Source organism: Acromyrmex echinatior, chromosome 13 (genome assembly GCF_024713525.1).
Source record: "Acromyrmex echinatior isolate Ae372 chromosome 13, ASM2471352v2, whole genome shotgun sequence".
NCBI classification, from domain to species: Eukaryota; Metazoa; Arthropoda; class Insecta; order Hymenoptera; family Formicidae; genus Acromyrmex; species Acromyrmex echinatior.
In genome coordinates, this window is record NC_141864.1 from 6728163 (window position 1) to 6754555 (window position 26393).

The 26393-nt window shown below is 33.8% G+C and overlaps 1 protein-coding gene and 1 long non-coding RNA gene across 7 annotated transcripts in view; one reads left to right on the forward strand and one right to left on the reverse strand.

Annotated features, from left to right (window-relative positions):
- The window catches only part of LOC147907551 (uncharacterized), a 35357-nt gene extending 20417 nt beyond the window's left edge, over nucleotides 1-14940 (reverse strand). The window contains exons 1-2 of the long non-coding RNA XR_015547163.1: nucleotides 14797-14940; nucleotides 13151-13550 (exon numbers count right to left, since the gene is read on the reverse strand). This is a non-coding gene — a long non-coding RNA (uncharacterized LOC147907551). The remainder of the gene's footprint in view (nucleotides 1-13150; nucleotides 13551-14796) is intronic.
- The window catches only part of LOC105150915 (agrin), a 717341-nt gene that overhangs the window by 269459 nt on the left and 421489 nt on the right, over nucleotides 1-26393 (forward strand). For 5 of the 6 annotated variants that reach the window (XM_087412582.1, XM_087412581.1, XM_087412579.1 and 2 more), the window contains one exon: nucleotides 4485-4517. The exons of the other annotated variant lie outside the window; for it this stretch is intronic. In XM_087412582.1, coding sequence (XP_087268708.1) covers nucleotides 4485-4517 — 33 coding nt within the window. The remainder of the gene's footprint in view (nucleotides 1-4484; nucleotides 4518-26393) is intronic. 6 annotated transcript variants of the gene reach the window in all.

The following is a 26393-nucleotide window of genomic DNA, read 5'->3' on the forward strand; positions in this document are numbered from 1 at the left end:
GCAGAGAGGGAAGTTGAAGAGTGGACTTAAAGCTCGTCGAGAGAGTTACAGCTCGGGGTTGAAAGAAAAGTACGAGGAACGCGCCGATACAAAGTGCTGTTTACGCCATCTTTCACCCTCTCTTCTTCAATCACCAATCTTTTTCTACTTAATTCCATACCTTTCGCGTACTGCTTTTAACATTTATTCACATAGCACATATTTTTCGCACTGAAAGAACGATTTTGCTAAACTATTTAATTTGTGATATTACTACTTCGGTTTAGGATTATATTTCAAGATCGATAAATAATCCACGCACAGTTAGCTTAAATTGGAAATTACGTAAACTCGCGAGAAAAATTATTATTGAAAATGAAAAACCATCCTAACCGAATATGGCATTTATCACTCTTATGTACTTAATCTCATTGATTTTCACTTAATATTGATTTTGCTGAAGTATTTAAAAATTTTGTTAAATACAGTTCTCTCTCTCTGAGAATAATTTTGTTAGTATCAAAATAATTATATAAAACCCTTAAGCAGATTGCTAGAACATTTTGTAATGCTTGTTATCAATATTTAAGCGCAATATGTAATCAATATTCTAATTTTATATAATTCTATTATAATTTTGATATTCTAACAAAATTATTTTCAGATCTGTATCTACCTAAATTTTTACATACTTCAGCAAGATCGTTCTTTTCGTGCAATCGTTTGCATATCTTCGAATTGTTTTTCTTCTAGAGCGTGTTACGAGACTTATTGATTATTTAAGGAATGCGAAATTTGTCGCTGCAAGACAATTGATACACATACTTTCTTACATTATTTCTTGGAGTCTTTTATTTATGGACCAGGTGTGTAAAAAATTTGGCGACATACGTACGACATTATTTGGGAGATTTCACTTAAAGATTAACACAGGCCTTATCTCTCTTCTCCAGCTTGTGGTATTTTGCTTGAATGCCGAAAGATATTTTTGTTTCACCCTCGCCGGACCTGTCAGCATGAAAAATGTCGGCGGCGCTTAACGCGATTTTTTCCCTTCAGGCCGCACGACACGGCTGTATCCCTTCTCTCAATTTGCATTTTTTCCTGTCTGTTTCGTATATACCTACACCCAGGCGCGATCCTCAATCCGGGTGACAAAGAGGAGGCTGATGGGTGGATCGTCGCGCGGATAAAGGTATCTTCACAGTGACCCCAACGTCGCGACGGAAGGACCACAGTAAATCTCTTGCCGACAAGCGAGATCCATTGATCCCACGATCGAATGTGAAATCCACCCTTTTGTGTCTCGCGCGTTTGCTACCCCCTGCGGGGAGGTAAATAATGTAGAAGGACTCGTCGGAACGTTAGACAACAAATAAATCTGCCTCGTGCCGGCTGCTACTACTTCGGTGCGGATCGTCCGGTGCGGTAATCTTCGTGATGGTCGAAGCGTTCTTTGTCGGTGTCCTCCGAGGATCGTTTCGATCGGAGACGGAGAAGTGGTGATCGTCTTTTATTTTTTCACCGACGCTATCGATCACGCTCGAGTGGTTGTCCCACATTACACATCCATTCTTGATAAAGGTGAATCGACACATAGATCGAGACTGATCTATCTTGATGATGATCGTAAATTTATCAAGAAGTGCGAGAATACACGAAATGATTCTAAACGTGTACAAGACACACATGTATATGGCTTGTATTCTATCGAAGAAGAAGAGGAATAATTTTTCTCATCAAGAAGAAATTGATCGGAGTTTATTTATTATTTAAAATTTTTACGAAAAAGAAACGAGATTAAACGGAGAAAAAATGGTTTTGGTCAAATATTTAAAAATTTAATTAGATGCAGACATTTAATTAGATACAGACTAAAAATAAGTTTTGTTAGACTATCAAATTAATTATGTAGAACTCTCAAGCTGGTGGCAGAAATGTGGTCAAAATTTTTTGCAGCATTACTCATCTTGTTTGAATTTCCTACGTAATTATTTTAATGGACCAACAAAATTGTTTTCAGATCTGCATCTACCAAAATTTTTAGATATTTCAACAAAGATGTATGAAATTAGCACGATATTTCGTTAATATGAAAGAAATAATGCATTTCAGTAGCTCATTCTTCATAGTTCTTTATAAATATAAAAAGGAATTCCGGATCTTTTATACTGAAAAACCAAAATTGAAAAAATTGCAACTGGAACTCCGTTTTCAAATAATTGTCACTCTATACATTCGATATAGGTAGACTGCTTTTATTACACTTTTTCTTCCGGACGAAGTAGTACCGTACAGATAAATGTAATTTCTCTTTCCTCCTCGTTCGCTATTTCTCTCGACAGACATCGCGAATGAACAGTAAACAGTAGCTATTTCGTCGATGACCCGCGATTTCGCGTAGAGGAAAAGAACCCCCGATGGCGATACTTTCTTGAAACAGTGGTCCTGTATCGGTTATGTTTCTAGATACTTTTCGTTGTCATCGTCTAGCGATTTTCCTTGCCCACCGTCTGGATTTTCTATCCTGTGCTGATCCGCAGGGCATTTTTCCTTCGGAAGCGTCCATAAAGGGAGTCGCTATCAAAAAGTCCACTACTACGGGAGTTCTGCCTTTCCTCGCATGAATAAAACAACCGGATTTAATATATATTTCGTGGTTACATGGACGTCGTGGAGCTTAGAACTCCCAAGGAACGACTTCCGGTGCGTTTCACTGACTCAAGAAACCGTACAGACGGAAGTTGAGTACCACTGCGAAGATCTACGAATCTCAGACCGTATGAGTTGCTGCAGACGACGGTGCATCCCTTATCGTGAGAAGGAAAAACGTCGCGAATTCCCTAGGTCCATTACCATGTAAATATTACATCGAGTTGCCTTTCTCAGAATTTTACGGCCAGTCACATGCATTTATACCAGTCATATTTTCAATAATTATATGTGTTATTTCTTATGCTGCTTCATAATATTTAGGATGGCAAAACAATATCTTATACATTTCAAACCAATTTATTTATAATTCGAAATACATCAATAATGATGGAAAATCAATATGTGAATATTTGAATAACACAAATAATTGAAAAAGAGAGCTGCATTCAAAATAGATCTTGGTGTCTTACAGAATGATTTTCTGAAATATCTACAAATTTAGGTAGCTATAAAATTTAATATTTAATAAAATTTAAGTAGATATATATAGTAAATATAATTTTTTTGGAACCTTAAAATAATTATGTATAACGAAATTCAAGCATGACGATCTGCTGCAAGAAATTTTGACATTCTAGCAACCTTAAGCGCCTTATATAATTATTTTGATAATTCAACAAAATTATTTTTAACTCTGTATTTAAGATGCTAAATTTTTAGATACTCCAGCACACACAAAATCATTCTTTTCGTTAATATTTTTATATAATATTTTTGTATAATTTTTACAATTTTCTATTTTTCAAACTGCGCATTGATTATTAGTTGTTGATTTTGAAACATAAAACATATTAAAATTCTAAAATCTTTTCAATAAGCGAAAAAGGGATTACATGATTTGTAATTTTTTATTTTTTATTTTTTATTTTTTATTTTTTATTTTTTTTAATTTTTTATTTTTGTATTTTTACGAAATCAGCTATATCTAGTTTACATTTTGTAAATCCCGAATCAAAATATTCAAATGTATATCTCTATATAGAGGAACGCATGTGCAAGGTTCTTCGCTCATGTTCTTATTTCCAGTATCTTATTTATATTACCTTTGATCCTACATTTCCAGAGGATCACATGTAACTACAAACATTTCGTGTATTTGCAGTATACTTGGGTAGATTACTTACGCGTGGATTACACGTGGTTAGTTTATGCGAAATAATATGTGTGCAACACGAAGGATCGCGTGTCTAACTAAATTCTAACATCTCGGTCGCTAAAGCTGCACTTAATTCCCAAGTATAACGGAAGGAAAGCAGTTTAAATCGGTTTAAATCGCATTAAATCGAGCATCGCTCTGATAAAAAAATAAATGCGATTAATTGCGAGATGTCTTTTAAATACGTTATCATACCAATGACGTCTCGATAATAACAACCTTAATTTTCGAACAACTTTGGATATAATTGTACCTATAATTGTTATGTCTGTAATCTAGCTACCTCAGCTAATTATTTTCTATTTTGGATTATCAGAAACTGTAAATGTACATTAAAATAAGCTGCAGCTAATATCTATAATAAACTGTAGCTAATATTTAATCTTATATTATTGTTAGCGCAACTTAATAATATTATACGTCGTGAAATGAACTTTGTACTTCTACAGCATGAGAAATTACAAGACATGCAATCAATCTGAATACTCTCGAAAGTTTTGATTCCGTCTATTTGTGCTTCTGACATTTTAATTTAACATTTTGATATAATTTGAATGTTTCTGACACAGCTTGCGTATCCGGAGATCGATATTGTTTATACATGTATTAATAACATCTATATCCTTTGTTTCAGGTAAGGATCTAAATTTCGCCAGTAATAACGCGGGTGAGTGTTACAATCTAACAATATACTGTTATTACCGCATGCGCCAGTTCTCGATTACCAATTGTTCGCCGTGTTGACGAGAATGCGTTAGAGTTTCCGCGCAACTGCGTACCATAATCGACATTAACGATCCATGCTCCGCGCTTTCGAATTTTGCGAGTTTTGTTATGTTATTGACGACCTCCAGGCAGAAACAATTATTCGCGAATAATACAGATTAGCTTGATCATAAATTCAGTTAGTGCTAGCATTCAACGCCAAGATAATGGCACCTTGTTATTATTCGCGAGTTTCAATATACGGCTTTTAATTAATAAATTAATTGCTTAATAAATTAATAAAAAAAAATTGCTAATTTAATTTGACTTTAATAATTTTAAGACAACTTCTACGTACACCAAACGAAAAGTTTGGTATATATATTCTTTGATATTTATGATCATAATTGCATGATAAAATAATTACAGTTAGGAACTCCATTTTGTAGTTATTACTGCTTTAATACTTAATAATAATATAATTACGTTTATATACAGCTCTATATATACGACAAAAAATATAGTTAGTATATAATAATTGATATTTGTAAAGTGTAAAATAATTGTTTCTTTTTTCTTTAATATATGTAACTTTTTAATTTTAATTTGATACTCATTTTCTTATTGTCTCGTCGATACTTTAACTTTGTTTTATAATAATTTATAATTATTGTAAATATAATTATTTATAATTATTATAAATATAATAATATATTTATGAGATTATTAATAACTGTAAAAATAGTAATAACTATAAAAATGGAACTCCATCATAATTATTTTATCATGTAATATCACAAATAGCAAAACACTTCTCACAATGTAGACACCTAAATCCGCAGTTCGTGATGCAATTCGAGATGCAATTAGTGTTTCCAATAGTACCGTTACATTACATCGCCTTTGTCACGCGAATTCGATATTGTCGCGCTAAGTTCTTCCTGCTTACGTAAGAATTATATCTCATTGCAGGGCGTAAGCCCTTTCTTTTTATCATCCCAAACTTGAACGCAATTTCCGACGCTGTGTGGTAAGCGACTCATCTTCTTTCGACCTCACCGTGAAAAAAGTACCGATTTACCTAAATCCCGTGTAATTCGCTAAAGATTTCCGTGCGCGCGCATTCTGTAAGTCGAGATGTGACAAAGGAAGAAGTATTTTTCCGCGAAGCGACCATCTGATGACGAAAGGTTGATCTTCCTCACGAAAAGGAGGGGAGGGAGGGAGAAAAAGAGAGGAGTCCATCTAGAATCCAAAGAAAGAAGAAAACCGGAGGATTTACCGAGGGTACCGCCTAGATAAGGACGGCAAATTGCAGGCAATCTGGCTGATTAGGCTCCAAGATAGTAATCCCGGAGATCTCGATGTTGGAGCTGTCTATACTATACGTCCTATTCGACTATGACTGTCTTCATCGTAGTTACAGTCGAAGAAAGGAGTACGAAAACGAACTGCTGAGAAGGAATCAAGGAGGATACTATCGAACGAGGAGGCGACGTCCGTTACATCCATACTGTGCCGAGAGATTAGGATTCTGCCGAGAAAATCTGATGAAATTACGGAAAAGGGGACTTCTTTTCATACGCTAGATCGACGATACGTGTACTCGTACATTAGTCTCGTACCATCGTCGCATTTTCCTCGATTTTCTCCTATTCTATTCTTCGTTTCCATATCGTGATTTATTTTATAGAATTATATAAACTTCTTTTGTAGCGGTTTATCGCGGAATACGGTACGTCGCAAAGTCACGTTCGTTTGTCTGTGAAAAGTCGTGCGGGACTCACGGCAGACCCTCGTTATTTTCTGTTTGTCAGTTAGACCTATGATGTAAGTGTGCAGACACAATAGAAGGAATAAGGAATAACAATTGATTGATCAGAGATCAGATATACAATTTCTGATATGTTGAAATCGTTGTTATTCCTTATTCCTTTTATTGTGTCTGCACCCTAAGAACTGCAACCCCAGGTGTGTTCTTGCATGCATATTTGTAATAAGTCAATGAAAAATTGATGCCAGATAATATCATCTTGCCGCGGCAATTTGAATCGACCTCGTATGAATATTCTTTTATTTACTTATTTTTATGTTTTTACTTAATTATGTGTGCTTAAATTGTCAATGAGTCTAAATTCTGCATGAAGGCTACATCAGGTTTCAATACTCGTTTTTTTGGTGGTGTACATATCGATTGAATGTAACTATTTAAATATGGTCGCAAACCATATGAAGCTCCTTTTGAGTATAAATACACTTTGGATATTTAAATCATAGGTTGCGTTCAGCAAAACAAGCAGCTTTCCAACTGTTATAAGATTCTTTAATATAACTGGTTTTTTCCTTGCTAAATGTATAACCAATCATATTAAAGAATTTTACAACAAAGCTACTTTTTTTGCTGAACGTAACTATTGTTTCTTTATCCATTCACTTTCTCACTGAGAGCTTTCTCAGATAAAGAAGAAGAAAAAGAGAAACACAAAATATAACTATAATATATTATATATTTTTACAATACCACGTTGATAATCTACATAACGTAAGAGAAATCGAAACTCGCGGGTGCTTTCGTCTTTGGGATTTATATGGCGAAGGAACAACAGGCTGATGGAGAAACCCGTAAATAAATAATTACACAGACAAATAAATACACACACACACACACACACACACACACACACACACACACACGTGTGTGTGTGTGTGTGTGTGTGTGTGTGTGTGTGTGTGTGTGTGTGTGTGTGTGTGTGTGTGTGTGTGTGTGTGTGTGTGTGTGTGTGTGTGTGTGTGTGTGTGTGTGTGTGTGTGTGTGTGTGTGTGTGTGTGTGTGTGTGTGTGTGTGTGTGTGTGTGTGTGTGTATATAAAATTCGCACGGTTGGAAATGTATTGACTACGGCGAGTAGCGTTCGCATCGCCAGAAAAGTCGAGTCGCGTCATATCAATTTTACCGGCGCCGTCGCCGAGTTGCCATCCGCTTTTTACTCCCCAGCAATGCATTTAAATTATTTATAATGGGGCTGCTTTTTCAATCTACGTCAGCGAACGGCCATGTACACAGGAGAAGAATGGCAGGAGAAAATATAATACGGCGCGAATTAACATTATCTACTGGCCGATCGTCGTTCAGTATATATACGCACAGTCAGTCGCGAAATCACGCGGATTGAGGATAGAAGCTTGTATTTATTAGCGATTGACATATTTGCTGTGTCGTTTCGGCGAATATCACACAAAACCGACGCATACATATTTCGATAACTCATATAAAATGAAGGAAATAAAGAAAATGTCCCGAAGCTGTTCGCAAAAAGTCATTATGCTTTACTGGTGTAATTTTTACGACCATCCGAGAGACTATGTACCCATTTTTGTCTCTTTTTCAATAATTTCATAATCCGCTTAGAGAGATAATGAAAGGAATTTTAAGTTCTTTTTTCTTTTCTTTTTTTTTCAAAGAAAGTTCTTCTTTTTGGAATCTTTTCTTTTATTTTATATTATGCAAATACAGTAAATAAAAAAGCATTATTTTAAAACAATATTTTATTTACACGGAAAGAACGATTTTGCTAAAGTGTTTAAAAATTTAACTAGACACAACACACAGTTCTGAAAATAATTCTGTTGAATTATCAAAATAATTACGTAGGATTTTCAAACTGATTGCTAAAATATTAAAACTTTTGTAGCATTATGTTTGTTTCCTACATACTTAATTATTTTTAATATTCCGATGTTTCAACAAAATTATTTTTAGATTTGTATTTAACTAAATTTTCAGATATTTATGTTTTAAAAATTGGAGGGATTCTTATTTATTAGTTTATAAAAAACGGGATAATGATATAAATAATCAAGATATCTTACAGCAAAGTGCGACTCGACGTCACAGAAAGTATTTTCTTGTAAGTATTATTCTCTGCAATTTAGAAAGTCAACGATAGCTCGTTTTTTCTCTCTTTCTTTCTTTATCGTTCCCCAGCGTGATGAAGAGATTATAAAATCTACGCGCGAACACGAAGGTGGTAATAGAATTTTGGAAAAAGAGAAAGCTGAGTACCGTCTCAGCCTTGTCCAACGTGGGATTATCGGGGTCGACAAAGGGATTTTAAAGGGATGACGTGGGATTGGATCACAAGAGGTGCGCCGCGAGACTCTCAAGAGCCGCTTTGTGTCTCTGCTATAATTATTATTTGCGGGACCGTCGATCTTCAAAATTGGTCTTGCAAAATTGCGTCCTGCGAAAAACACGTGTAAGTGTCAAATAATGCAAGCTCAATCCAATTAACGATTTCATAACTTATACATTAATTTATTTGTGTATGTGCGTTTTTTGAAATTATGAAAGAACGTCTCTCATTTTTCTTTAATTCAAAATCGTACAAGATTAGACACATAAATGTTTAATGAAAGCTGCGTAGATGATTTTCAAATGCGTCTGCATAAGTTAGATATTTATGATTTTAATACAATAGACAAAAGAAACCAATTTTTAAGATAGACTATGTAAATAATATCTTTATATTTATTTTTATTTTGTAAAATTTGGAGTGTCATATTCTTTTTTAAAAAATTTATTTTCTGAAACTTTGCTAAAAACCAAGTGAATGATTTTCGCGTGAGATCCTTCAATTAATGCAATCAGAATTAATTAGCGGCTCAATTTCTTTTTTTTTTTCTTCTGCTGACTTCTGGTAGCCAACTTACCGTGAGCGTTGGCCTAAAAAAAAGTATTCGCTCGCCATTTCTCGGTTTCGGTGGTCTGTTTAATTAGAAAGTAACGGGCGTTAAAGCAAACGAAGCAGCCTCTCCTTTTACTAAAACTCGCTCGCAAAACATCGCATATTCGCAATTTTACCGTAATGCCTTTGAAAAATTAATTACAGATGTCGTGAGATGGCGACCGGCGTAGTCAGGGAAATGCTTTCGGTCTCCGGCCACAATGTTCCCATTTAAACTAATTTTAAATTTTTATCAATTCACGATCGTGTTTTCTTGCACGTCGATTTGCGTGACGATAAAAGTTTATGTAGTAACGGCTGCATAATGTAGTCGCAGAAATATTCGCTGCGGCACAATAGTCTCCGTTTACCTTATACTCGATATCTCTGGATCTCTTTTCATGTTACAGCTGCGAGCTACACTTGATCCACGCGCTGAACTTTTTCTGAAAGATGCCAGTAAAACGAAGATTATTGCGATACGTTTATTTCCTATAATTTTGGTATTTACACGTATCGGTATCTACATACAAGTGACCGCATATCGCAAGTGAAGAAAATTACTCTGCGATAGATTAAACTGAAACATGCGAAACGAAAAGAGCGTTTTACATTTGCAAAAATAGAAAAATAGACAGAGAGAGAGAGTGGGGGGAGGGGAGGGGTAAAAGGAGAGGAGAGAGAAATGAAAGTTGACCGTACGCGGATAGAGTGTATTATAGTTTGGCCGGAAGCAGGCGAGAGTGCTATTGGCTGCGCCGTATCGTGTAACACGATCGCAAAGGGTCCGCTTCCTCCCTCGCATGCCGGTGACATCGAGCGGATTTGTAGGGAATTGCGGAAAGTGCAGAGCGCGGAAAAAACGGCAGATAAAACACGATCCGAACCACCTGGCGGCATAGGCAGTAAGGGAGAGAAAGGGGATTGGGAAATGGGCGGAAGAGCGATGAGCGGGGGATGTGTGAGAGTTGGATGGAAGGGCCGGCGCGGGCGGTATCGGTCGAATTATCGAGTGGTACGTTACGGTTTTATGCAGATTCGCCAGAAACGTCGGGGCAGTTTCGGAATTAATGGCGGCCGGACAAATGTTTCGCGGTTTTTCTGCTGAATTATCGTGCCCCCGGGCGCAACATAACGCGCCCATAGTGAGCTGTATGTGAGTCGCGATGTGTAAGTACACATCTACGAGCGTTCTCTACGTGCAGGCGCGATGGTGCGATGGTCGTCGAATGTCGCGACAGGGTACGTGTATACATGCACCACCGAAATCGGTTTCGGGTAATATATACATTACATGCACGGTCGTTGGCACATTCGGTTACAAATATCGGTATAATGCTCGTTTTTATCTGGAGCTTTTAGAGTGTCCAAAGTCCGAATGCGCGTCAAGCTGTGAAATATTGGAAAATTTGAATGACATACTGATTTATCCATTTAATTCCGAACTCTCAATTACTAGTGGTAGTTTCTTTGCCAAAAAATTGCGTAGACTGATAGATTTTTCCATTTGTTTGTTTCTGATAACATAGCTTTATAACGTAACAGTATTTTTTGTTTTTATTTTTTAATATTTATTTTATTGTACATTTTATTTATTTTTGTATATTTATTATTACGTAATATGTATGTATGTATTGTGAAAAGAACAGTTTTGCTAAAGTATCTAAAAATTTAACTGGATATAATACTGTTTTAAAAATAATTTTCTTGGTTCATTAGAATAATTACATAGGATATTTAAGCTAGTTATCAGAATATCAAAACTTTTTGCAACACTGCTCATCAGCGTCCTACATAATTAGTTAAATTTTTAGACACTTCGATAGAAGATTATATTTTGTTCATATATAATTTTATTTGGATACATTTCTGATTTCGTTATATTTTTACTTCTGCACGAATAACGTTTATCACATGCTTTTATAGTCTTTTATTGTTGAAAATATTTTTATTTTTTAGTTAATTGTTTAGATATTTATTTCAAAAATGTGTATACACATTTCTAGCATGGATATTTAAACAATTTGCTAGAAAATAATCTCACATACATATTTTTTCATTCCTATATACATGTATATATATATATATATATATATATATATATATATATATATATATGTATAAGTGTATATAAATGTGATGTGTTTTATAAAAGTGTCTCCGAAAAATTTATTGAATATTGAAGTGAACTACCAAAGAATACTTGAAACAATAGCTTTTCGATAAAAAAATAATGATTTTTCCAATTTAGAAATCACTAGGTCACGTTGAAACTGTAATGTTCAATTATAGCGCGAACTGTAAATCGGTTTACTCGAAAATAGCGCATACATATGTAGCACGTCCCATTTAGAAATATCGCGGATATAGGGAGCGAATTTCATCGAGATAACATCGTTCGCTTTCACCGATCAAGTCACTTAAATTAATTTCCGATCCCTTTTATCCTGTAACTGCGCTAGTGAATCGCGCATATTACAGGATATAGGTGGCGTTCGAATAGCGCCAAAAATCATCTATGTATGAGCATTACCGGTAATGTATTACTCATGTATGCAGTGGATATTTCGCGCAAAACCACCAAAGAAGATAACCACGAGAGATGCACATATGCTATCGTTCTATGCACCTGAATAAATATTGATAATAAATTATGATGCTGATTTTATATTATACACACACACACACACACACACACACACACACACACACACACACACACACACACATATATACATATACATATATATATACATATACATATACATATATATATACATATATATATATACAGGGTGTCATGAATATGGCCCAACTCGTTCTGAACAGGTAGAGTGGACTAAACTGAATAGAAAAGTCCTCTACCATTTTGTAATGCTCGCAATAATTAACGAAATATTAACGTTTAAAAATAGCCGAATGTGCACGTCCTCTCGACCTATTATTGCCGAAAGTACGGCACACCGAGCGGTGGTAGAGGATTTTTCTACTCAATTTAATCCATTCTACCTGCTCGGGACGAGTGGGGCCGTATATTCATGACACCTTGTATATAATTATTTTAGAAAAAATATATAATTATTTTATCTAAATTTTAAGTAACTCTCCTTTTATCTAAATTATGTAAAAGGAGAATTACTTAAAAATTACTTCTGCAACAAATAAATTAAAATCCAAATTAAAACTGAGTAAAAAAATAATTTATAATAATTAAAAAATAATTGTTATATGAACGCATGCAGTTTGCTGAAAAACAATCATACAATTTTGAAAATATAATTTTCGTAAGCATTGAATTTTGAACCCATTATTTAATTAGATATAAAACAATTATATATTATCTAAAATAATTATACATTTTTTAATAAAATATATAATTCTAAAATAATTATATATATTCTTTAAAGATCTTAGTAAAAATAAATTTGTTAAAAATTTTAAAATATTTAAATTTTATACAAATTTATTTTTGCTAAAATTTTCTTTAGAGAATATATAATATAATTATTTTAGAAAAAATATAGTACTTTATCTCTAAATTTTTAATAACTCTCCTTTTATCTAAAATCTAAATTATGTAAAAAGAGAGTTACTTAAAAATTACTTAAAAATTTTATACAAATTTATTTTCGCTAAGATCTTCTTTAAAAAATATATATACAATAATTATTTTAGAGAATATATAATTACCTTAGAGAGAGAATGTATAATTATTTTATAGAATTACTTTACATAATTATTTTATAGAATACAGAATTATTTAAATCATTTTATTTAACAATGATTTAAAAATAATCATTTATAAATTATTGTCAAATAAAATGATTTAAAAACTAGCGAAAAAAGGTTACACAAATAAAAAATAATATTTACCACCAGGTTGCTCCATCAGTGCCCGATGTCTCTCCCAGACCTCCACCTCCTCTCAGAATATACACAGGACACTCGCGTAAAACACTCGCGAATACACTGTAATCGCGCGCGGACTATAACTTGAGTCCAATAACTAGAACGGCACTCGCGAAACGCGCGACGCGACGAACCGGCTGCGGTTCGTTAATTTTCAAGTAAATCGGCGACGTTAGCTTCCCCGTTGGATTTTCACACGAAGAGAATGATTTTACTCAATATCTAAAAATTTATCTAGATATACATTTAGACATATCCGAAAATTTTTAGATATTTCAGAAAAATCATTCTTTTCGCGTAAAATATCCTCTGGGTACTGAGCCCCCTCACTACGTCAAGGTGTACCCGTGAGAGGGAAGATAATCTGAAAAATGTAATAAATAGCTATATTACTATGCTATTATTGTAATCGGTTAACTTTTAGAAACGAATATCACGTCTGCAATCCGTTATCATTGCGAAAAAGTCAAAGCAGATAAAAGGGCTGAATCTTTTATTTATTTATAGATAATGTCTGTAAGATATGATTAGAATCTATAAAATAGGCTAGAGATTAATAAAAGGAAGAAATGTTTCTTTTATTAATTGTTCCAAAGTTACGGTTAATTTTTGAACGGATCGTAACGAAAGATACACAAAAACAAAAATTAATTAAATTATTAAACTGTATTAATTGTATTGAAAGCAGGAATTGCGACTTTTTTGCATGAAAGTATTCATATCAACGTTGCTTTTCTATGACTCGTGTGATATCGTTCGTACAAACAAGTAATCGTCGCATACTGCTCCTTTTCACATTTCTTTTTGAAACATATAATAATAGCAAAAAGTGCTAGGTATAATACGAAATGTTGTATTTTATGAATATTCACATAATACGATTACTAGTATGAATAATTATTCATAAAGTATAATACAACGTTTCGTATCGTATTAGAAATTCTTCGCGAAAAAGATTTCGAAAAGTAATGTGAAAAAAAGCCGCGACACGGCTACGTTGTTTGTACGAGCTTCGGTAAGGGAATAATGACTGCGCGATAACTAGGCGTAAACATGACGCGCCGTTCCGTGCCACCTCGTACCATCCCCAACCGAAGGTCACGCGCCAACCGTCGAAATACTACGTACTAACGTACGCCTATTACAAAATCAGTAAAATAATATTCATTACGTTTTAATATTCTTCGAATATTACACGATGCTTTATTATACGATTTACGTTTTATTTTTTGAATTCGTTACACACACAATTCTATATCTTAGGCCGGTATTCATAGTCAGGGCTTATATTCAAGATCGTCTTAAATATAATTTTAAGAAGTCACGAATCAGAGATTCGTATTAATGTCTCAAGATATTACTTAAGACAGTCTTGAAATAAGAACGGACTGTGAATATCGTCCTTGGATATCTAATTTATATATCTGTAAATGTATAATACGAATTATATTTATAACATTATTATATTTAGTCCTGTTTCATAATTTAAAAAATGTTTGCGTTTATCTTTACTTAAAGAATGTATATTATTAATCTTATTATTAATCTTTATTCGAACGTAAATCGTCAAAGAGAGTAATAAAGATTGAGATATAACTCTGAGTACACACCTTAGTTTTGAGCAATATTATTATTTGAGCCTCCTTATGTAATTAATTAACAGTTCGCGTTCGTGAATCTCTAATTTTCGTAGATTAATGGGCGAGCGCCTCACGCCACACGTCCGTCTTGCTGCGAGGTCGTCGAGCGAATGCCAAAGTGATGACGATCGACCACCGCGCCGCCCCCCTACGCCTTCACCTCGCGACTCACCGCTTTTCGTCGCGCGCGACTCCCTTCCCCCCCCCCGAGTTTTTCGCCGGGTGCTATTTATAGCCTATTTAGGCGTTTGAAAAATATTGAACGGTTAATACAATTATTCAAGTATTTTATATGATTTTGGCAAACGGATATCGCTGTACATTTTGCGTTTTGCTTTGTGGCATCTCGGGCACAATCCTATATTACTTGCATGGTTCTCTTAAACGAATTAGTAATTATTCGCGTGAGATATTTTCGATAATTCTCAATTTTCATAATTCTTTTTAATGATCCATTCTTCAATAAAGATTGATAAAATATGTTTTTTTATATGCGAATTTTCTTAATATCGTGAAACAATTTGTGCTGAATACAGCTTTGGCTAAAAGTACTAAACATCTTGTTAATCATTATTTAATTTTTCAGTTAATAAATTAATTTAAGACCTATTGTAACGCCGATCATGACTCGATGAAGTAACATACGAATTATTTAAAATAAAAAATAGAAAATAAGGTTCAGAAACTTATTTAAAATATAAAATCGTAGGAATATGTGCAAAAAGCAGGTGCAAAAAGCTTGTTTAAAATAAAAGATATAAAATAGTTTCCGGAAACTTATATAAAATAATGAATTAATACTAAATAACGCTTTAAATTTTTTTATTTAAATTACATACTTTAATTTTCGCAGCTTTTGCAAGTAAATGAAAATTATTTCAATATCTTAAAATTGACATTCAAAACATTTTATAATTGGAATAATGTACATGTTTAAAAACATATATTATTATATATATTATATATGAAACATATTTATCCTTTAAATATTTTTGCTTCAGAGTTTTACATTTTTGTATAAAAAAATACAGTTTTCTCATTTTGTTAACTATATTTAATTATAACAATTTATATACAATTTGTTATAAATATCCAACTTTACAAATACTTTCTAAAGATGTCAAAATGTACATAAGAACCGTTTAATAATTTTCATTTACTTGCAAAAGCGACGAAAATTAAAGTATGTAATTTAAATAAAAAAATTAAAAGCGTTATTTAGTATTAATTCATTATTTTATATAAGTTTTCGGAAATTATTTTTACATCTTTTATTTTAAAGTTTTTCGTACCTGTCCTTTTTACAGATTCCTACGATTTTAAATAAGTTTCTGGAACTTATTTTATATTTTTTATTTTAAATAATTCGTACGTTATTTTATCGAGCCATGATCGGCATTATACGTAAGTTTAGAAAGTTTTAAGAAAGAATTTCCGAAACACGGATAATTTGCAGTAGTGGTAGTATCTTAAATTAATTTATTATTAATATGAATAACTGAAAAATTAAATAATGATTAACAAGATGTTTAGTACTTTTAGCCAAAGCTGTATTCAGCACAAATTGTTTCAGGATATTAAGAAAATTTGCATATAAAAAACATATATTTTATCAATCTTTATTGAAGTATGAATCATTAAAAAGAATTATGAAAATTGAGACATAATGTTGGAATATCAAAAATATCTAATAATTAGTAATTCGTTTAAAAGAATTATGCAAGTAATATAGAATTGTGCCCGAGATGCCACAAAGCAAAACGCGAAATGTACGGCGATATCCGTTTGCCAAAATCATATAAAATACTTGAATAATTGTACTAACCGTTCAATATTTTTCAAACGCCTAAATAGGCTACAAATAGCACCCGGCGAAAAGCTCGGGGGGGAGGGGAAGGGGGTCTCGCGCGACGAAAAGCGGTGGGTCGCGAAGCGAAGGCGAAGGGGGGCGCGGCGCGGTGGTCGATCGTCACTTTGGTATTCGCTCGACTTCGCAGCAAGACGGACGTGTGGTGTGAAGCGCTCGCGCATTAATCTACGAAAATTAGAGATTCACGAACGCGAACTGTTAATTAATTACATAAAGAGGCTCAAATAGTAATATTGCTCAAAACTAAGGTGTGTACTCAGAGTTATATCTCAATCTTTATTACTCTCTTTAACGATTTACGTTCGAATAAAGATTAATAATATGATTAATAATATACATTCTTTAAGTAAAGATAAACGCAAACATTTTTTAAATTATGAAACAGGACTAAATATAATAATGTTATAAATGTAATTCGTATTATACATTTACAGATATATAAATTAGATATCCAAGGACGATATTCACAGTCCGTTCTTATTTCAAGACTGTCTTAAGTAATATCTTGAGACATTAATACGAATCTCTGATTCGTGACTTCTTAAAATTATATTTAAGACGATCTTGAATATAAGCCCTGACTATGAATACCGGCCTAAGATATAGAATTGTGTGCGTAACGAATTCAAAAAATAAAACGTAAATCGTATAATAAAGCATCGTGTAATATTCATCGAAGAATATTAAAACGTAATGAATATTATTTTACTGATTTTGTAATAGGCGTACGTTAGTACGTAGTATTTCGACGGTTGGCGCGTGACCTTCGGTTGGGGATGGTACGAGGTGGCACGGAACGGCGCGTCATGTTTACGCCTAGTTATCGCGCAGTCATTATTCCCTTACCGAAGCTCGTACAAACAACGTAGCCGTGTCGCGGCTTTTTTTCACATTACTTTTCGAAATCTTTTTCGCGAAGAATTTCTAATACAATACGAAACGTTGTATTATACTTTATGAATAATTATTCATACTAGTAATCGTATTATGTGAATATTCATAAAATACAACATTTCGTATTATACCTAGCACTTTTTGCTATTATTATATGTTTCAAAAGAAATGTGAAAAGGAGCAGTATGCGACACGATTACTTGTTTGTACGAACGGTATCACACGAGTCATAGAAAAGCAACGTTGATATGAATACTCTCATGCAAAAAAGTCGCAATTCCTGCTTTCAATACAATTAATACAGTTTAATAATTTAATTAATTTTTGTTTTTGTGCATCTTTTGTTACGATCCGTTCAAAAATTAACCGTAACTTTGGAACAATTAATAAAAGAAACATTTCTTCCTTTTATTAATCTCTAGCCTATTTTATAGATTCTAATCATATCTTACAGACATTATCTATGAATAATTAAAAGATTCAGCCCTTTTATCTGCTTTGACTTTTTCGCAAATAACGGATTGCAGACGTGATATTCGTTTCTAAAAGTTAATCGATTACAATAATAGCATAGTAATATAGCTATTTATTACATTTTTCAGATTATCTTCCCTCTCACGGGTACACCTTGACGTAGTGAGGGGGCTCAGTACCCAGAGGATATTTTACGCGAAAAGAATGATTTTTCTGAAATATCTAAAAATTTTCGGATATGTCTAAATGTATATATCTAGATAAATTTTTAGATATTGAGTAAAATCATTCTCTTCGTGTGAAAATCCAACGGGGAAGCTAACGTCGCCGATTTACTTGAAAATTAACGAACCGCAGCCGGTTCGTCGCGTCGCGCGTTTCGCGAGTGCCGTTCTAGTTATTGGACTCAAGTTATAGTCCGCGCGCGATTACAGTGTATTCGCGAGTGTTTTACGCGAGTGTCCTGTGCATATTCTGAGAGGAGGTGGAGGTCTGGGAGAGACATCGGGCACTGATGGAGCAACCTGGTGGTAAATATTATTTTTTATTTATGTAACCTTTTTTCGCTAGTTTTTAAATCATTTTATTTGACAATAATTTATAAATGATTATTTTTAAATCATTGTTAAATAAAATGATTTAAATAATTCTGTATTCTATGAAATAATTATGTAAAATAATTCTATAAAATAATTATACATTCTCTCTCTAAGGTAATTATATATTCTCTAAAATAATTATTGTATATATATTTTTTAAAGAAGATCTTAGCGAAAATAAATTTGTATAAAATTTTTAAGTAATTTTTAAGTAACTTTCTTTTTACATAATTTAGATTTTAGATAAAAGGAGAGTTATTAAAAATTTAGAGATAAAGTACTATATTTTTTCTAAAATAATTATATTATATATATTCTCTAAAAATCTTAGCAAAAATAAATGTGTATAAAATTTAAATATTTTAAAATTTTATACAAATTTATTTTTACTAAGATCTTTAAAGAATATATATAATTATTTTAGAATTATATATTTTATAAAAAAATGTATAATTATTTTAGATAATATATAATTGTTTTATATCTAATTAAATAATGGGTTCAAAATTCAATGCTTACGAAAATTATATTTTCAAAATTGTATGATTGTTTTTCAGCAAACTGCATGCGTTCATATAGCAATTATTTTTTAAATTAATTATTATAAATTATTTTTTTACTCAGTTTTAATTTGGATTTTAATTTATTTGTTGCAGAAGTAATTTTTAAGTAATTCTCCTTTTACATAATTTAGATAAAAGGAGAGTTACTTAAAATTTAGATAAAATAATTATATATTTTTTCTAAAATAATTATATACATATATATCGGTATCACCGCCACTATGCACACTTCTCTGTAATTGATTTTTTAATACATTATGTTCACTATCCTCGATAACAAACCGTACCTCAGGATATGACGAAGTTTCTTCAAGTATCAATATTTTATATTTCTTTAATTACACTTGATTTCAAATTAAATTAAAAGCTGGAACAATACCTTGATAGCATATCCTGGAAATTAATTAAAGTCGAAAATTCTGCATGATACAATCAGCTTTAATGACTTATAATTACTACGAACCTGACTAATGTTTTCTGATTAGAACTTTCGACTTTAATTAATTTGCAGAACACCGTACGGTTTAAGCATATCGTACGGTGATTTTGATACACTTCGTAACTAAGGAATGATTGCCGCACGATTTTCGATGTAGTGTTTTCGTGAGAATATCATAGCTGAAACTTTACGGTGTGTATTTGTCAATTGGTTTGCTTCGTGCTTCAACGATTTACAATACGCGCTCGTGGTTAATCGAGATGGCTCGTTGGGACAGAATTTAATTCGCGCTAATCGCTCGAGCTCGAATTAATTCCGGTTTTCTCCTTGTTTCTCCTTCGTCCCTCTACCCCTTCTCGTCCTCTTTCTGTTAGCGTTTAATTCAATTCGTCGGCGACAATCAAGCTCGAGTGTTCTATACCGGAAGTTTCCGCGTTCCTTCCTTCTATCTTATTGTTAGCTATTCTCTCCTCCCATCTCTCTCCTTCTCTCTCTATCCTTCTTGTATATATATTTCTCTCTCACTTTTATTTCTATATTCCACCCTTTCCTGTTCTTCATTTCATTTCTCCACTCTCCATGTTTCACTCTCCGTTTCCAGTTTCCTTTACATCATTTCTCTTCTCTTCCTACTTGTTGTGCAACTTTGAGTTTCGTGTTTCCGAGCAAGGGTGAAGATCGGGAGGAAGACAGATGCGGCTGCTGAAGCTACCGACGGTGGCAACGTGGTTAAACCGCGCCTGGAATTACCGTCGCGACTAGTCTAAGACTTCCTCTTAGGCGCGTATCTTGCGTATACAAGTTTAACCATCGACATATAGTACTGGACGGAGTATAGTATCGAAATCAGACATCTTGACAGACCTAGAAAGAGATAGAACGATGTTTGAGTAGTAGCGATCAATATAGGACAATAGTAGAAAGAGAGTTTCATGCCCAAACATTTACATTACTCTTTCTAGGTCTGCCAAGACGAAAAATCAAAGACATTTCGCTGCATGCTCCGTCCATTACTATATGTCGATGGGTTTAACATATATCTTACCGTATTGAATATTACACTCGGCCCTTATTTATTTCACAGTTCGTGTACGATGCGCACATTGATCATTAGTTTTTCATTAAAAATCTGAAAAAACGCTACGCTCACCAAATATATAAGCGAATAAACCCTACGTAACTAAATATATAGTTTAATGAAAAACTTGGAATTACTGGAAGATGATAACCTGGAAGGTTTCATTGATCAAAATTGATCTTGATCTTTGACTTCTTTACTGATTAAACTCAGTGGCTCTAAGATTCTATCTGTTGCCGAAAACAGAATTTAAAAAGATTAAGCCGTTTCTGAGAAATCTTTTGGACTGACAATCAAACGAACGGACAGACCAAATCGGACAGACTTGTGAAATCCTAAAGTAGTTTGCTACGCTGCACTGCTTAACACGTTTTGTGTCGTTCCAATTTTAAATGACCTGACCAACGTCGAGTGGTCACCGGTGCTTTTGTTTGCGATTTTTGTATTTGAATAATATATATCATAATGTATCCACACGCGTATGTCAAAAATGATTTTATAATTACATTCTTTTTATAATCGTAATATCAAACGGAAAGTCCAGCGCAGGTCATCGATAATTCTCGCGGCACGGAACGTTAATAATGCATAAGTATTCGGCAAAATTTGCCTTTACGTCAAGCGGATCGAATACAATCGCAGGAAACCTTTACACACGCGCTCTAAAAATGATTATTGCGATATGTCATCGGTATTGAAAGATTTAGTATTTTCAATATTGACATCAATTAACCGATTGAGAGAGCGGCGTGATTGATCGTCGTATTATTGGCGGTTTTCCAAGCCCAAGTCACGCATCCCCGGCACACAAGCGACATTGAAACCTTAAATGAAACCTTTTACGCGGTGTGACCGATCGTGTCACTGGTCGTTGTCACGAGTGATCGGTGTACTCTGGTAGCACAGCCAAATCGATGTGATCGCATCATCCATTCGAGTGACGCGTGCCGTCCAGTAAGCCCTCACGCGAGCGTGTAATGCCGTGGCCTATACAGGATCTGCTTACTCGACATTCCGGTATTGACATCAATTATCTCGTCGGGCCGCTCGCAAAACGGAACATGCGCGTCGGTGGACATTCAGAACTTGTCGCGTGACTAGGAGAAGGAGTCTGGTTAAATCGTGATCGCCGAAAATTACGGAAGTATGATAATCCGTTTAAATACTTTTGTCAGTTTGCGATACATAGATTGGTGATACAGTCCGGGATTTGTATAATTTCTCTCTCACGGGTATTGCTGGGATTAATCACTCCTGTTTCCCATGGAAACACCAGATCGGCATTGACGAGAATACGTTCGCTGACAGTTCCATACATTTTTTTTTTGTCAAACAAACGGCGAGCATTTAGGGATTACGCGTTGCAATATGTTTATTTGAAACGCGCGATCCGCCGCCAGTAGAACTGAAAAACGCAACGATATTTATTCTGAAAAGCGGGTTATCGGCAACCGTAGATTTATATGTCCATGCATGCAACGGACCGATAACTATTTCTCCACTGGTTAAAAAATCTCTCTTTTCCTTTCTCCCCACTCCCTTCTTTCCTCTTCGAGTCCCTTGATGGCACAATATTTATATAGAAAAACATTGTTCATCCTTGTGGCAAACTGTTGCCATGCTATTTTTCATCCAGATGAATGCCAGTTGCGTCGATGAGAGTCGAAGGTTCGCGCTTGATATATTTTTCAGTCTTGGGCAATTTATAAAAGTTCATCGTGTTTTTCGTGCTAGCGCTACAAATCATCATTGTCAAAATTGTATGTGTATATGCGAAATACGATAAATCGTATTACTCGCGTGCGTGTAATGGAATAAAAATCGCACTTGCTTTGTCATCGTTTATTTTGTAACTGATGACGAACGTTGTTTCAATTTACAATTATTTTCGAAAATGGATGAATACGTTGCGTATTATACGACCAAGTAATGTTTTTATTTCCTAATCGTTTCGTTAATGGATTATAAATATGTAGTGCAAGTCGAGACAGAGCAGTAAATATTTCATACAGGACTTTATAAATATATTATATGAAAGAATAAAATGTGAAAAGTTCACAATAGCGTAAAAATATAAAAATGGAAGTCCGAGTACCTAAAAATTTATTAGACGTTATTTTTATATTAGATGTTATTTTTGAAAATTTTTTTAGATGAAATTTCAGGTTGAGCCACGTTTTCGATTTTTAAGGACAGTCGAAAACGATGAAACTGATCATTAGTGACGATTTTCGCTGACGACCGGAAGTTCGAATCGGTCAGTTTCATGCGGTTTATTTGAGGCATAGATTATCGAGGGTCTGCGTGTTTTCAACAATTTTTCAAACGAACGAGGAAAAAAAAAGCGTAAGCCGGGCGCGCCACAGAAGTTATCGGGATATCGACTAGATTTAGAACTTCGTGAGACAGCGAGAGATCCACGTGTGTGTCCTGAAAACAGAATGCCCAGCTCCGATCCTTCTTATATCCGCCATCAGGACCAATCTCGATCTTGCGAATTTTGTTCGCGTTGTACGATGGATACCTAACTTCTCAGCCCGGGTTTCCTACAGTAGATGGAATCGAACTACTCTCGAAAGTATTAAGAAAATTGGGGTGTCGAACGCGACCGATATTACCTCGTCGAATATACTCGGGAAGTGTGGTAACATTTTGATTTTTCTTTTCTGCCATCTGATCCGTGTCGTATCCAGAATGTTTGAAAATTCAGCGACGGACCGTATCTCTTGCGGCTTTCTCCATCAAATCGGATTCAATTTTTCCTCGACAAAGGTCAAACGCGAAAAGATTGCGAGTAAACGGCTTCCCGCAAATTTATTTATTTATACAATACATAACGAACCCGTATTGTGACTATTTCACTTCGAATTTACAACGGAATCGAACAATACTCGGTGATAGCATTAAATGAATGGAATATCGAACATGGTCGATGTTATTTTACTGTATATATTGGAAGCGTGTAACGACTTCAATTGACTTTGACATCCGCAAATCACAGAGATTTCTTCGATCATTCATCTTTTAAAAATCATACGTAATGTATATTTAATTTAATTGATTATTAACAATATAAGTAATTATTCTGACAAAGTTCATTAATACTGCACAGGAAAATCGATTTTGCTGAACTATCTAAAAATTTAGTTACATCTAAAAATAGTTTTGTTGGATTAAAATATTTATATAAAACGCTCGAGTTGATTGCTAAAAGGTCAAAACTTTTTGCTGATCATGCTTAAATTTCCTACATAATTATTTTGATGATTCAACAAAATTATTCTCAGATCTTTAGCTACCTAAATTTTTAGATATTTCGACAAAATTGTTCTTTCTGTATAAAAAATTTAAAAATGCATATAAACTTTATTTTTTAAAAATCCAGTAGTTCTATTAAATATAAAGAACATTAGAAATAAAATATTATTAACATACATATATATATATATATATATATATATACATATTAATAATATTTTATTATATTTCTAATGTTCTTTACATTTAATAGAATTATTGGATTTTTAAAAAATAAAATTTGTATACAAGTTTGAAAACAGTAATATTATATCAAAATCGTATATATTCAGTAAAATGAAAATTACAGACAAAATTGTTATCTAATTTGCAAGAATTCGAGGGACGTAAAACGAGCTTTCGGCGATATATTAAATTTGAGGTTTCGTTGTACTTCTGAACTGGGCCATCGATAACTGCGAAATGGTTGCGCGCTTTATGAAAGAGAAAAGCATTTTAAACTCTCGATCTGCAACGCTGATCCGCCTCTTTCTGTATGATATCATGAAAAAGCAATTATACCAGAGTTGGGGCAATCTAGTGCTGCCAATTAATTGCGCTTGTCGAGCCTTTTTTATTGCGCCCACTCACTGTCATTTGTCCCTCATCAGACGATCTAAATAAGGGTTGGTAACGTTAGCTGGGCTTGATAACCGAATATCGACCATGCTTTAACGAGCTCTCAGAACACGCGCGCACCTATGACGTGTCGCCGTCGCTTTATCTGCTTGCTTCAGGCAAGATCGACGATGCTCGATGTGGTAACTACATGTGTACCGCACCTTGTAACGCACGGTTTGAATTAAACTACCACCACTCGCAAGAGTAACATCTCATTCCTTGTAAACGCACATACAGCGACGCAATTACGTGCCCGCGTAGAATTTAAGGGCGCGTCTATTGTACTTGCATTATTTCACATCGCAATTCTCTCGCTCCCCTTCCGATGAACGTTCACTCGAGGCCGTGATTACGTAACAATTGGTAATTGCATGTATTTATATTAAACTATCGATTTATTCCATATGCATCATTAATTATCGTGAAACTAGCATGTAGGTAAAGAAACAAACGAATGAATTGTAATCTAAATTGTAACAATGAGAAATATGTGAGTTAAAGCTTCGTATTCCGCGATTTTAACGACGTTGTTCCAGAAATTGTCGATTGGTATAAAACTACATATAGCAGAGATGTTTTCTCGCAAAGAGAGAAAGCTTGACATCGTTCTAACGCAGACATCTCTGGAGCTTTCACAAGGGAAAAACAATTTTGCTGAAAGATCTAAAATTTTGCTGGATTCAGATCTGAAAAAAATTTTGTTGGATTATTAGAATAATTTTATTGGAAATTCAAACTGAAAATATCACAATTTTTTGTTCATTATTATTTTTTACCAACATAATTATTTTGATGACCCAACAAAATTGTTTTCAAATTTGTATTCAGCAAGATTTTAGAGCTTTCTGCAGAATCGTTTTTTCCGTGCAGGATATTCTCTGCGAAACGTATCTCCGCAATCGTACGCGTGTCCGAGACAATTCTATCCAATTCGGTTCCTCGAGTGTTTACAGCGTATCGCAACTTAGGACGTAACGCGCGAGAGAGTTTGCTTTCGCACACAAGTTTCCTCTTCAGGCCTGCGGTCTTATTGCGAGCCTAGCGATATACCCGATCGTATGTTACAAACTTTACTCGTAACTAATGCCGCGCTTTGCCACGCGTTTGTTCAACAAGAGCCTAAGACCCGGGTTTGCCGGAGGCCGCACCCGCCAAGGGAGTAGCACGAAATTTCAGTTCTGCTCTCGTTATTAGCTTACGAGCATATAATTAAACGTTGCGTACACGCATATTTGATGGAATCTCATAAACGAGAAGTAACAACCATCTTTTGAGAAAAAGGATTCAAGTATTTTATATTTTTTGCGATTTTCAAGTAATTTTATTACTTACAGTATCCAGTGTACAAAATTGCAATTTAATAAAGCAATTTATATAAGTATAAAAATAAGAGAAGTGAAAGAAGAAATTGTTACACTATAATTGTTTCAATATCTCTCTTCTGTCTCTCTCTCTCTCTCTCTCGTACAAAATTATTTATTTTTCAGTTTGTTATATACAATTGTCTTACAATTAGAAATAGTAAGAAATTATTTATTTTTTCAGTTAGTCATATGCAGTAATTGAATATTTTATATATCTATTTGAAAAAAAAAACAGAATTTATAACAGCGATTTCTTAAAAAAAAAGGCATTAAAAAATTTTTATTTCTGTGATTTTCTAGTAATTTCATTATATGCAGTATCCATAAACGTTGCAACTTAATAAAACAATTTATGTAAGTATAAAATT